Genomic DNA, 12203 nt, shown 5'->3' with positions numbered 1-12203 from the left:
TCAGTCAAGTAGCTGGTTACAAGGTCAACACACAAAAATCAATAGCTTTCCTGTACACCAATGACAGACTCACTGAGAGAGAAATAGGCCAATAATTCCTTTCACAATAGCATCCAAAAAACTGAAATACCTAGGAATCAACCTAACAAAAGAAATCAAAGACCTCTTCTCTGAAAACTATGGCACTCTGAAAAGAGAGATTGAAGATGATATCAGAAAATGGACAGACATCCCCTGCTCCTGGGTAGGAAGGGTTAATATAGTGAAAATGGCCATACTTCCAAAACTGCTATATAGATTTAATGCAATTCCAATTGAGATCCCAGCAGCATACTTCATGGACCTTGAGAAAACAATCCAAAAATTCATTTGAAGCAAGAAGAGATCCAGAATAGCAAAAGCAATTCTAGGCAACAGAGACATGGCAGGGGGTATCACAATCCCCAACCTGCAACTATACTACAAAGCTACTGTGATAAAAACAGCATGGTACTGGCAAAGAAACAGACCTGAGGACCAGTGGAACACATTAGAAGATGCAGAAACAATGCCAGACACACTCAGCCATCTTATCTTCGATAAAGGAGCCAAACACCCTCACTGGAGGAAAGATAGCCTCTTTAATAAATGGTGCTGGAAAAATTGGGCTTCAACTTGCCAAAGATTAAAACTAGACCTATATCTCTCTCCATGCACTAAACTAAAATCAAAATGGATTAAAGATCTAAATATTAAAATGGAAACTCTGAACCAGTTGGAACAGAGGTTAGGTAGAACCCTTGAAGACATCGGTGTAGGAAAAGATTTTATGAACAAAACCTCAGTTGCCCGTGAACTAGCACAAACAATCAACAAATGGGATCTCTTCTTATTAAAAGGCTTCTGCACAGCAAGAGAAACCACCAGCAGTGTGAAGAGACAACCCACAATGTGGGAAAAAATCTTCACCTTCTCTTCCTCAGACAAAGGTCTACTATCTCGAATCTATAAAGAACTTAAAAAGATCAGACCTCCCAGATTTAAAGACCCAATCCAAAAATGGGCATCTGAAATGAACAGAGATTTTTCAGACAAAGAAGTAGAAATAGCAAATAAATACATGAAAAAATGTTCAACATCACTGGTCATTCGAGAGATGCAAATGAAAACAATGCTGAGATTCCACTTCACTCCAGAAAGAATGGCTGCTATCATGAAATCAACCAATAACAAATGCTGGCGGGGCTGTGGGGAAAGAGGAACCCTGCTCCATTGCTGGTGGGAGTGTAGACTGGTGCAAGCACTGTGGAAATCAGTATGGAGATACCTCAAAGAACTAGGACTGGAAGTCCCATTTGACCCCGCTATTCCACTGCTGGGGATCTTCCCCAAAGAATTAAAAGGATCATATCACAGTGATATATGTGTGCCCATGTTCATAGCAGCACAGTTTGTAATAGATAAAACTTGGAAACAGCCCAAATGCCCATCAACTGGAGACTAGATAAAGAAAATGTGGGGTTTTTTTTAATAAAATGGAGTACTACTCAGCCATAAAAAATGAGAAATTAGAGACATTTATAGCTAAGTGGATGCACATTGAGGCAATACTCTTAAGTGAAATAAATAGGACACACATGTATAAATACTGAATAGTTTCTCTGGTGTGAGAAACTGAAAGTGTAAATAAGGACTAAAATGTATAATAGGTAATGTAACATAGGAAGAAAAGGGGCAAAGGGGAAGGAAGTGGGAGGGCTAGGGGAAAGGATAGAAGGGAATGAGATTAATATGAGAAAATGGAAAACTAGGATCAAAATCTTTGTAAATAGGGAGGAATGGAGGGGTTGCAGAGAGGGCAGGGGAAGGGGGAATAATAAGAACCAAGAGAGACTATGTAAAGGTGCAAATTTCCAATGATGAATGTCATTATATTGTATACCTAAAATGTAGCAATGATTAGAATGAATAATTGATAATGCAAAATAGGAAGAAAAGGTCCAAAGGGGTAGGGGTAGTGGGAGGCACAGGGGAAAGGAAAGAAGGGAAAGGGAAAATGCTGAGAAATGGAAAAAATGGAAATAAAGTCTTTGTAAATAGGGAAGGGTGGAGGGTGTGAAGGGAGGGCTAGGAATGGGGAAAAAATAAGAACCAAGATGCATTATGTAAAGGTACAATTCCCAATGAGAAATGTGATTGTATACCTAAAATGTACCAATAAAAGAATTTAATAAAATCAGAAAAAGAAAATCATATTTATTATTGACAACATTTTTAAAAAGATGTTGGGGTGTTAGGGGCCCGGGGATTTAGCTCAGTGGTTCTGCCACCTGCCTTGAAAGCCCAAGGTCCTGAGTTCAATTCCTAGTACGAAGAAAAAAAAAACCCAAAAAAAACCCAGTTTTTTTTTTTCTTCCGGTCCTGGGAACTTGCACTTGCCAGTCAAGCTTGGTACCACTGAGCTACATCCCTGGCCCGAACCCATTAATTCTTTTTTTTTTTGGTACCGGGGTTTGAACTTGGGTCCTTGCACTTGCGAAGTAGGCAGTAGAACCACTAAGCTAAATTCCTGGCCCCCGAACCCATTAATTCTTAAATGTTATACTACTTGAATTACTTTTCAATTGTAATTAAAATAATTAAAAAATCTTTAGTTTAGCCGGGTATGGTGGCCCATGCCTGTAATCTCAGCTATTCAGGAGGCTGAAGCAGGAGGATCACAAATAGGAGGTCATCCCGAGCAATTTATCAAGATTCTATCTGCAAATAAAAAGTAAAATGGGTTGGGAATGTAGCTTGGTGGAGAGTGCTTCCCCAGAATGCTTGAAGGCCCTGGGTTCAGACCCCAGTTGAGGGGTGGAGGTGGGCTGGGGAATCAACTCCAATTTAATTTTTTTTTTTTTTTTTTTTTTTTTGGTACCGGGGATGGAACTTGGGACCTTGCGCTTTCGAGGCAGGCGGCGGAACCACTGGGCTAAATCCTCAGCCCAAATCCAGTTTAATTTTTGAAAGACATTTATAACTTATTTGTAATACCTAAATTTAAAAAAACTCCAAATGCCCAACCCTGGGTGGACTGCCAGACACTATGATATGTTTTGTTTTGGTTTGGTTTTTTTTGGTCCCAGGGATTGAACTTGGGACCTTGAGCTTGCGAGGCAGGTGGCGGAACCACTGAGCTAAATCTCCAGCCCGACACTAAGATATGTTAATAAACTAGGATATCATATTTTTATTAGCAGTACTAGTTATTAGAATTAAGATTGTTATTAGGATAACAAAGACGGAAATGGTAGGTGAAAATACAGCACTCAGTGGTATGAAAAATAGAATGAAAATAGTGTAATTGTGCAAATAGTGTCTGGTTTAAAATATTGACTTGTTTCATTTTTATTTTACTTAATGCTTTTATTTTATTTAAACGTAGATCTGTTTAGCTTCTATTTTTGGATAATTAAATGTGTAAATGGGAAGATTTGTTAACATTTGCATGATTAAACAGTGGAATCAAAATATAAGGTACATATTTCATGTTACAGGTCCTTCTAGCATACATTTCTCTCTCTCTCTCTCTCTCTCTCTCTCTCTCTCTCTCTCTCTCTGTGTGTGTGTGTGTGTGTGTGTGTGTGTGTGTGTGTGTGTGTGTGTATGTGTGTGGTGGTGGTGGTGGTGGTGGTGGTGGGAAGTCCAGTGTGAGAGAAGGCTGGGAGTGGCATAGTGAGGGAGGCCCCTTCGGTCCCATTGATAACGCATTCATTCGCAGGGAATCAGCTAAAACAGACTCATGTCTTATGCAATCACTCCCTCTACCCTCATAAGGCTCCGCCACCTCTCCAAGAACTCGGTAAGTTCAAAAAGCAGCAAAAAGTGCAAGTTTTTAAAGATTAATACGAAGTGATTTTGTTGATAGTTTATTGGAGGGTGGAGAATGGAGGGGGCGAAGGTTGCAATTATCAGGCATCATTTTGCTATCGTATTTGCATGGGGAAGAAAAATCTCAATGCACAAATGACTTCAAAATGATTAAGCGGTAAGCTGTTTCTCCTAGGAAAGCTCTTCTGAGGGGCCCCTCACGGCCTGCTTCTGCCCACTGGCGAAATAAACCAGATTCCGGAAAGTCTGGCTCGGGAGTTCACAGGTGTCTGTGCCGAGCAGTGGGAGGCTCGGTCGGTAGCTCTCTGCTTGCGCCCGCAGATTAGGGATGGACCTCGCCTCGACCTGCGTCCACTAGAAGCACTCAGGGACCCCAGAGGAGTGGAGCGCCGACACTGCGGGCCATGAGTCCTCCGGGGCTGCGAGCGTCACTCTCGCTTCTGCTGCTGTTGGGCGGCTGCCTGCTCTTGGCTGCCGCAGGGAACAAGGACGCGGCTCCGGGCCCCGGGAGCGGCTCCTCGGGGCGATTCGTGAGTCCGGAGCAGCACGCGTGCAGCTGGCAGCTCCGGCTGCCCGCCCCGGGGGCCGCAGCGGGCGGCGAAGTGGGGCTGCGCTGCCGGGGTCCGGACGGGGCGCGCCAAGAGTGCGCCTTCCGCGGGGAGCCCGAGCGCTGCGCCGCCTACGGGCCCCGCCGCGCGCACTACTGGAAGCAGGTGCTAGGCGCGCTGCGCAGGCGGCGGCGGCCTTGCCTCGACCCCGCGCCGCTCCGGGCGCGCCTGTGCGCCGGCAAGAAGGGCCGCGGCGCCGAGCTGAGTCTCGTGCCCCACGCAGCCCCGTCCCAGCGCCCCGCCGCCCACGATTTTTCTGGGGCGCTCAGGGTTAGGGCCAGGAGCCCGGGGCGGTCCCTGAGCTCGCGGCCCAAAGAGAAGACCTCTGAGAAAAAGACCAAAGGGGGCAAGAGGAAGACGGCCTCGGACCCGGGGGAGGAGAGACCCGTGAGGACCGGGCCCAATCCCGACGGGCTGGACGAGAACGACAACGCGGAGCTGACGGAAACCTACTGCGACGAGAAGTGGCACTCCGTCTGCAACTTCTTCCTCAATTTCTGGAACGGTTGAGGGGCTGCTGTCTGGGTAGGGATGGAGCGGGGAAGCTAAAGGTATCTTAGACCGAGGGCCACCTGCACAGGGCAGGGAGGAGTCTAGATTCTAGAATGGGCGGGGGTGTGGGGTGTGGGGTGGTTATCTCTGAGGCAGAAGTTAAATTTTTTGAAGCATCTCTAAGAGCAGAAGAAATAGTAGGAACAAAAATAGGCTTACACTAAATTTGCAGAAACTAGATTGGTACAGAGGCTGAGAAGAAGAGGGAAGTAGAGTGTCTAAAGCAATGGGAATCTCGTGGGAAGCGGGATACAGTGTATATTAACACATTATATTAAAATGTAATCGTGAGTATTAGATAACCTGAGCCAGGTTGAATTGTTCAATGTCTTACTTATTCTGCTGACATGATGACAGAGCCACCCCCTTCTGAAATGGTATGAACTTCAGGGTGGCTTGGTGTCACAGATGACTTCTGTGGGAACACAATTTTCTATGACCTCATGGGTCAAAACTGTCTTCAAGAAAAGATTTTCAGGTGCCGGGGATTTAGCTCAGTGGTTTTGCCGCCTGCTGCGCGAGCGCAAGGACCCGAGTTCCATCCCCGGTACCAAAAAAAAAAAGAAAAGATTTTCAGGAGGCTTGCCTTTCAATTCTGTTTTTTAAAAAACAGAGCGATGCCTAATCTTCGGAACCTCCCATTAACCATGCAAGTTCAGAAGTGAATTGTACAAGTTGGGTACTCTACTAGGTCTTTTTTAATTTTTTGTAAACAAACAAGTCTCTATATTTAACCATCCTTTTAAAAACGACTAAAATATGTGTATCAGTCATTTTGACCATTATCTTTTTAACATAATTAATGTATCTCACTTTTAATGTGGTGTGATGACCAACCTTCACTTGTTAAGTGCTCAATAAAAACTATGGCTAGATTTAAAGAACTGGCAAGGCAATGGAAATTCCACCTGCATTTTTTAGCTACTTCCAAATGCACTTTGAATTAAGTTCTTAAACACATCTTGAATTGTTGGGAAATTAAGAAGACTGCATAAGGTAAGAGTCACAAACAGGCAGCTGTTGGGCTGCACAGGGTTCTTTCTTTTTAATCTCTCTTCCTTCCCATTGTCTACTCCCTCCTTTCCTTTCTGGCCCTTCCTTCCCTCTTCCAATTTGGATTAGTTGTCTGCATTTAAAAATCAGATACTTTTATACAAAGATCCTGATTTCTGGTTCTTTTGGAAAATTGGCAGATCTGGCAATCCTGGATCTACCTTCCCCCATGGTAATAATTTGCTGGCTGTTGGCTGGCTCTCTTTAAGTGTATCTTGTAGAGTTCACCATCATTCCTACATCTTAAAGTTGGACTAATCAATTTCATTAATTTATATTATTAACCTGAGCCCACTAGACATTGAAGCCCACTAGGTATAAATCGTTTACCTTTTTCTTGACCTTCTGTTCTCATCACCTCCCCTTTTAACATAGTGGTAAATGCAACAATCTTATTTCGACTTTTTCCTCTTTGACTTGCCTCCAAGAAATGTGAAATATTTGATACTTATTCTATACATTCTTGTATCATACAATCTCAAGATATTCAGATTGAACATAGTTTCTGGAAAGTCTTTGTAAAATCACATTCTAACATTGACCCTTAGATTAAATTCATCATGGTCAAGGAGAAGAAGCTCAGGGTACCTGGAAACCACTCCCCAAGGATGTGGACCAACATACACTTTCTATAAAAGGTTGGCAAAAAACAATGTCAACAGAAAAGGATATTGAAAATGAAACGACATTGTCTAGAACTATGGCTAGAATCATGGTTTTACCTCTTCATGTAAGAACTACCAATTCCTGTGTGTTCTTTGGGAGTCTGACGAACTTCTCTAAGAAAAAGGAAAAGGCCAAACCCTGCAAGCCCAAGCACAAGGTGGCTGTTCCTTCCATTTCTTTACTCCTAAGAAGAGCCTGTGCCAGTACTCTGTCTCAGGAGCAGAGAGGGATGGACAGGAAGCAGCTGCTTGCAGTGGAAGGGAAATGGACAGATCTTCTCATCAGCTTCTTGAATGACCTAACTAAATCCCAGTGTCTTAAACTCTGTACATTGAAGGGAATTAGGCTAATTTAAAACTGAGGTTCTGCCAGGCATAGTGGGGTACAACTATAATCTCAGCACTCTGGGAGGCTGAGGCAGGAGGACTGCAAGTTTGAGCACAGCCTGGGCAACATGATTTAGTGACACCCTGTCTCAAAAAACAAAAACAAAAGGGCTGCAGGTGTAGCTTGGTGCAAAGACCCTGGGTTCAATCCCTAGTACTAAGAAAAAACAAACAAACTCCGAGGTTTCTTAAGTACATTGTTAGCACTTTGGAATGTATACACAGTTTTAAATAGAGATAATTAATAACATATGAAGATGGTAAGTGCAGTGTATAGGTGCAGTGATGGCAAATCTTTTGGAGACTGAGTGCCCAAACTACAACCCAAAACTCACTTATTTGTCACAAAGTGCCAACACTACAAAGTGCCAAACCTGCATACTGAGATTTTAATTTAGGAAAAACAACCCATACATTAACATCATTCATCTTAAAAGAAAAACACAATAACACATGTGCTATATATAGGTTTGCCACCACTGGAGAGTGTCTTCACTAAGCAAAATATTTTCAACCTTCACAGTTCTCTAGGCTCGCTCTTTATAGTTTGCCCTACACTCCACCAACATATGAAGTCTCTTAAAACAATACTTCAGGGGCTGGGGATTTAGCTCAGCGGTTTCACCGCCTGCTGCACAAGCGCAAGGACCCAAGTTCGATCCCTGGTACCAAAAAATTTAAAAAAACACAAAAAAACAATACTTCATTCAGTGACTCATGATTTTAATTAAATTCCAGATCAGTAACAGTGCCTTGGGAAACTATATTAGAGCATGAAGCAAAAGGAAAGCTAGTAATAATGATCACATCTTTATTTGAAATTTTGTTTGTCATGGATTGCTTTGTGTAATTTTGATTTTTTAGCTAGGTGGAGTGGGTGCACACCTGTAATCCCAGCACTTGGGAGAATGAGGGATTAGGACTGCTATGAGTACGAGGCCAGCCTACACTACCGAGCGAGACCCTGTCTCAAAAAAACAAAAATAAATTTAAAATAAAAAAATTTAAAAATTACATTAAATCGGCCAGGGATTTATCTCAGTGGTTCTGCCGCCTGCCTTGTAAGCACAGGGTCCCGAGTTTGACCCCTGGTGCAAAAAAAAAAAAAAAATTACATTAAACTATCATTTATCTTAGTGGGATACGGTAGTAGATGCCTGTAATCCAGCACTCTGGAAGGTTGAGACAGGAGATTCAAAATTCAAGCCCAGATTTGGCAATTTAGCGACTTAGTGAGATGCTGTTTAAAAAAAAAAAAAGCTGAGGATGAAGCTAAGTGTGAGGACTGAGTTCAATGTCCAGTACTGTCAAAAAAAATTTTTTTTAAATTTTCATTACTGACTTTGTTGACTCTCCCTTATATTTTTCAAGCACTTTACCTCACTTCCTTTTCCTTCCTTTCTTTCTTTTATTTACTTTTTTCTGTACTAGACATTGAACCCAAGGCCTTACACTGAGTTACATTCCCAGCCCTTTTTTACAATTTTTGAAAAATTTGAGACAGAGTCTTGCCAAGTCACCAAGTTGTCAGGCTGTGCTCAAACTTGTAATCCTGCTTCAGCCTCCCAGAATGCCAGGATTATAGGTATATGCCACTATGTCTGGACTCACTCATTTCCTTTTAGTGGTATGTGGCTCCTGTGGGTACTGTGATGTAGGCAAACCATGATATCAGAGTCAGATTGATCTGAATACTGGTTCTGCCTGCCACTTACTGAAGGTTGCTTTGAGAAAGTTGCTTTAGTCTGTCCATGTTTTACTCTCTTGTTAAGTAATAGACTATTGCCAAGGTAATCGTGAAGAACAAATTATGGAACATATTAAATATTGATTGTCCTTTAATACAATATTTAGTACAAAATATCCAATAAATGTGACTTCTTCCCTTAGAAAATGATAAATTTAAAAATCAATTCATTTAAAAGTACATAAAGGAGTTGGAGATATAGCTCAATGGTATAGTATGCACTTAGTATGCATGAGCCCCTGGAGTTAATCCCAGCACCACAACAAACAAAACATCAAAAATGGATAATATTTGGTAGCAAGGAAAGGAAGTGGGCATATCTTGTCATAACACTGGGCTCCAATAAGCTTGAATTTAGTATTATATCATTGAACTATTAGAAAACAACAATAATAAAAATAGAAATTAAATTTCTACATGTGAGATTAGGAAGATGTAAGGTAAGTATAGGTTTGGTTATCTGGGAGGGCTATTAGGAATTATTAAGCACATATGCAAGATGAATGCTGTTATGGTTTAAATCTAAAATGGGACATCTGAACACATCATCTCATATGTTCAGAGGTGGGGCTTTTGGAAGGTGATTGACCCATGAGTGTGCTACTCATTAGTGGCTTCACCCATTAATAAGTTCAGAGCTGAATGTGCGGTTAGGAGGTGAGGCTTGGTTGGAGGTGGGTCACTGGGAGCATGACCTAGAAGGAAGTAGTCTTGTCCCTAGCTTCTCCCTTCTTTCTCTTCCTGCTTTCTGGCTGCTATGGTTGGAGCAGCTTTCTTCTGCCAGGCCCTTCCACTATGCTGTTTCTGCTTTGGAGCCCGATAGCCACAGACTGAACCCTCTGAAGCTGTGAGTCAAGAAAACCCCTCCTTTCAGTTGTGAGTGTTGGGTGTTTTTTGTCCCACTGACAGAAAAGTGACTAATACAAATACCTAAACCAAGGCCGAGGATGTAGCTCAGTGCAGTGCCTGCCTGGCAAGGGCAAGGTCCTGAGTTTGATCCCTGGTACCAAAAACAAACCAAAAAACCCCCAAATACTTAAACTACATGGAATTTGTAGATTCAAGAATATATGCACTTAGAATTTTTAAAGATATTGCTAAATTGCCCTCCATAACATTGTACCAGTTGAAACTCCCATAGGACATTTTCATTAAATGAGTCTAAGAATATACATGTATAAAGAGTAAAATGTAAAAAATCCTCTGCATCTTCTTTCTTTCTCTCATTACTCTTCCCCAATCCACTTTATAGAAACCATCAAGAAAAAAAAAAAAAAAAGAGTAACCATGAACTAAGAATGGCATGAGACGGAAGGAATCTGTGTTCCTGAATAATCTCGTGGAAAACTGCCTCACCACTCTACGTGGATCATGCTTTCATATGAGAGAAGAATGAAATGTACTCTCTGAATGTCACATTAAAAATGGCATGTATTACAATTTTGGAGCCTGAAATCCAGTGAAATAAAGTATGAAAATTTCAACCTCTGTGCCTATAAGACTAGGTAGGATTGACAGAAATATAGGCATATTAAATAGCATTCTATGTCTCCTGTCCAGGAAAGGGAATAGGAGTAGCAACCAAAGAATATATTACAAGGCAGTTGAACTGACAAATGAATATTTTGCAGCCGAGTATAGTATATGCTTAATTGATTTGTTGAGTACTTGACCAGAGGTCTTGCTCATGGCCCATCACACGAACATGGCACCATAACCAGTTTCATTGCTGCTCAGTTCTGGTCAGACTATATAACATTGTGTCCTCTCCTAAAGCAAAGAGAAATAAAAAAATATTTAAGAAAATCCTTAGGAGAGCCACAAAGATGATAAAATCTTTGGGGAAAGGGATATCATAGTGGATGACTGTAAGTAATAGAGGATGCAGGAGTAGGGGGCAGAACTTCTGAGTCATGTGCAGGTTGAGGAGGAGGAAGGAGAATTGGGTAGGAATGGCCTTAGCTCTGTGCAGCTCTGAGTAAATCTCAGCCAAGAGGGTGTGGTTCAGGCACAGAGATTGCCCAGTGGGGGAGATCTGTGTTGGACAAGAATGGCTTGGTTCTAGCTCCTATACAGGCACAGCCATTGGCTGGGAGTGGCCCAATGAGAGTGTGCTCTTGGTGACAATGCTGGGGTGGGTGGGTTCTCAAGGTGTTCCTTCTGGAGATAGCCAGCTAAGTACAGATGCTCACTTAAAGGATGATGTGAACAGCACACACTCACGTGGCTACTATAAAAGGTTAAATAAAGACTGATCTTTCAGTTTAGTTGAGGCACGATTTGGGTGGGGTTTTTTCCCTCTCTCTAACCATAAAAATGTATTAGCTACTAGGAGTGTAGCATACATGGATTCAACATACATGGATTCAAATGTCAGGGTTAACACTAATAGCTGTATAACCTTGGACAATTCACCTCATCTCTTTAAGCTTCAGTTATCCCATTTGTAAAATAGGAGTGAAAATAATAGTACTTTCTATATATGGTTGTTGAAAGGATTAAATGAGATAGTCATATAAAGGACAATGCCTGGTACATTCCAAGTGTGTAGTACATACACTGTTAAGGTTTCCATTTCCTTTTGTCTACCAATGCAGGCATCTAAAGGGAACTTCCATTTATTTTTTTGAGACAGGATCTCTTTATGTGTCCCGGGCTGGACTCAGACTCATGGCAATCCTCCTGCTTCAACTTCCTCAGAGCTGGGATTACAGGTGTGCACCACCACATCTGTGGAGCCTTCAAACTTAAAGGGCACATACACCCAATGGTAATCAGCAACTCTCCATGCCAGCTGGGAACAGCATGAAATAAAAAAGCAAAATCTGGGGTTGAAGTTCAGGTGTAAAGCACTTGCTTATCATGTGCAAGGCTTGGTTCAATTCCACCAGGAAGAATGATTGAAGGAAGAAGGAAGGAAGGAATGAAGGAAGCAAAAAGAGAAATAAACAAGCTATGTGTAGTTGCAGAAAACAGAGTTATGTGATGATGACAGAAATATCCAGTCCTCAAATCCCTAATGTAGAAGCATAGTGGGTTGTAAGATCTTCAATCTGGAAGACTTTAAATGAGAATGTTTCTTTGTTTTTTCTTTCTTTTTTTTTTTAAATGAGAATGTTTCTGTCCAGAAGTTTGTATGTGGTCTTGGAGGCTAGGGGACTACAGCTGACCCCTCAGCTCAATTGCTTTCAGAACAATTTGCTTTAGTTCCTGACCATAAAGAGAAACAGCAGGGCTTTGATAAACTTAGCCCAAGTTTAGACCTCCTTGTGATTGCTGGCTCATCACATTCAATTTCCTATTTCAAATTTTAAAAGCAGCCATAAAAGCAGCGCAAAA

The 12203-nt window shown here is 41.8% G+C and overlaps 1 protein-coding gene across 4 annotated transcripts; it reads left to right on the top strand.

Annotated features, from left to right (window-relative positions):
• Positions 1–3451: 3451 nt before the first annotated feature.
• Positions 3452–10304, top strand: Fgfbp3 (fibroblast growth factor binding protein 3). Of its 4 annotated transcripts, none has more exons than XM_087184907.1 (3): positions 3452–3498; positions 3743–3823; positions 4174–10178. In XM_087184907.1, exon 3 carries the CDS (start codon positions 4257–4259, stop codon positions 4968–4970), a length of 714 nt encoding a protein of 237 aa, XP_087041033.1. In that variant the 5' UTR covers positions 3452–3498; positions 3743–3823; positions 4174–4256; the 3' UTR covers positions 4971–10178. The 4 variants fall into 4 exon arrangements, with proteins under 4 accessions (XP_087041033.1, XP_087041031.1, XP_087041032.1 ...); XM_087184905.1 differs by having other exon boundaries at positions 3480–3498; positions 4028–10178; XM_087184906.1 differs by lacking the exon at positions 3452–3498 and having other exon boundaries at positions 3659–3823; positions 4028–4985; positions 10117–10304.
• Positions 10305–12203: the final 1899 nt, after the last annotated feature.

This window comes from Heterocephalus glaber, unplaced genomic scaffold, assembly GCF_053883595.1.
Source record: "Heterocephalus glaber isolate CG9 unplaced genomic scaffold, H.glaber_assembly_v1.0 deba00001497, whole genome shotgun sequence".
In the NCBI taxonomy this organism is placed as follows: domain Eukaryota; kingdom Metazoa; phylum Chordata; class Mammalia; order Rodentia; family Bathyergidae; genus Heterocephalus; species Heterocephalus glaber.
This window is presented reverse-complemented; position numbering and strand designations above follow the sequence as displayed.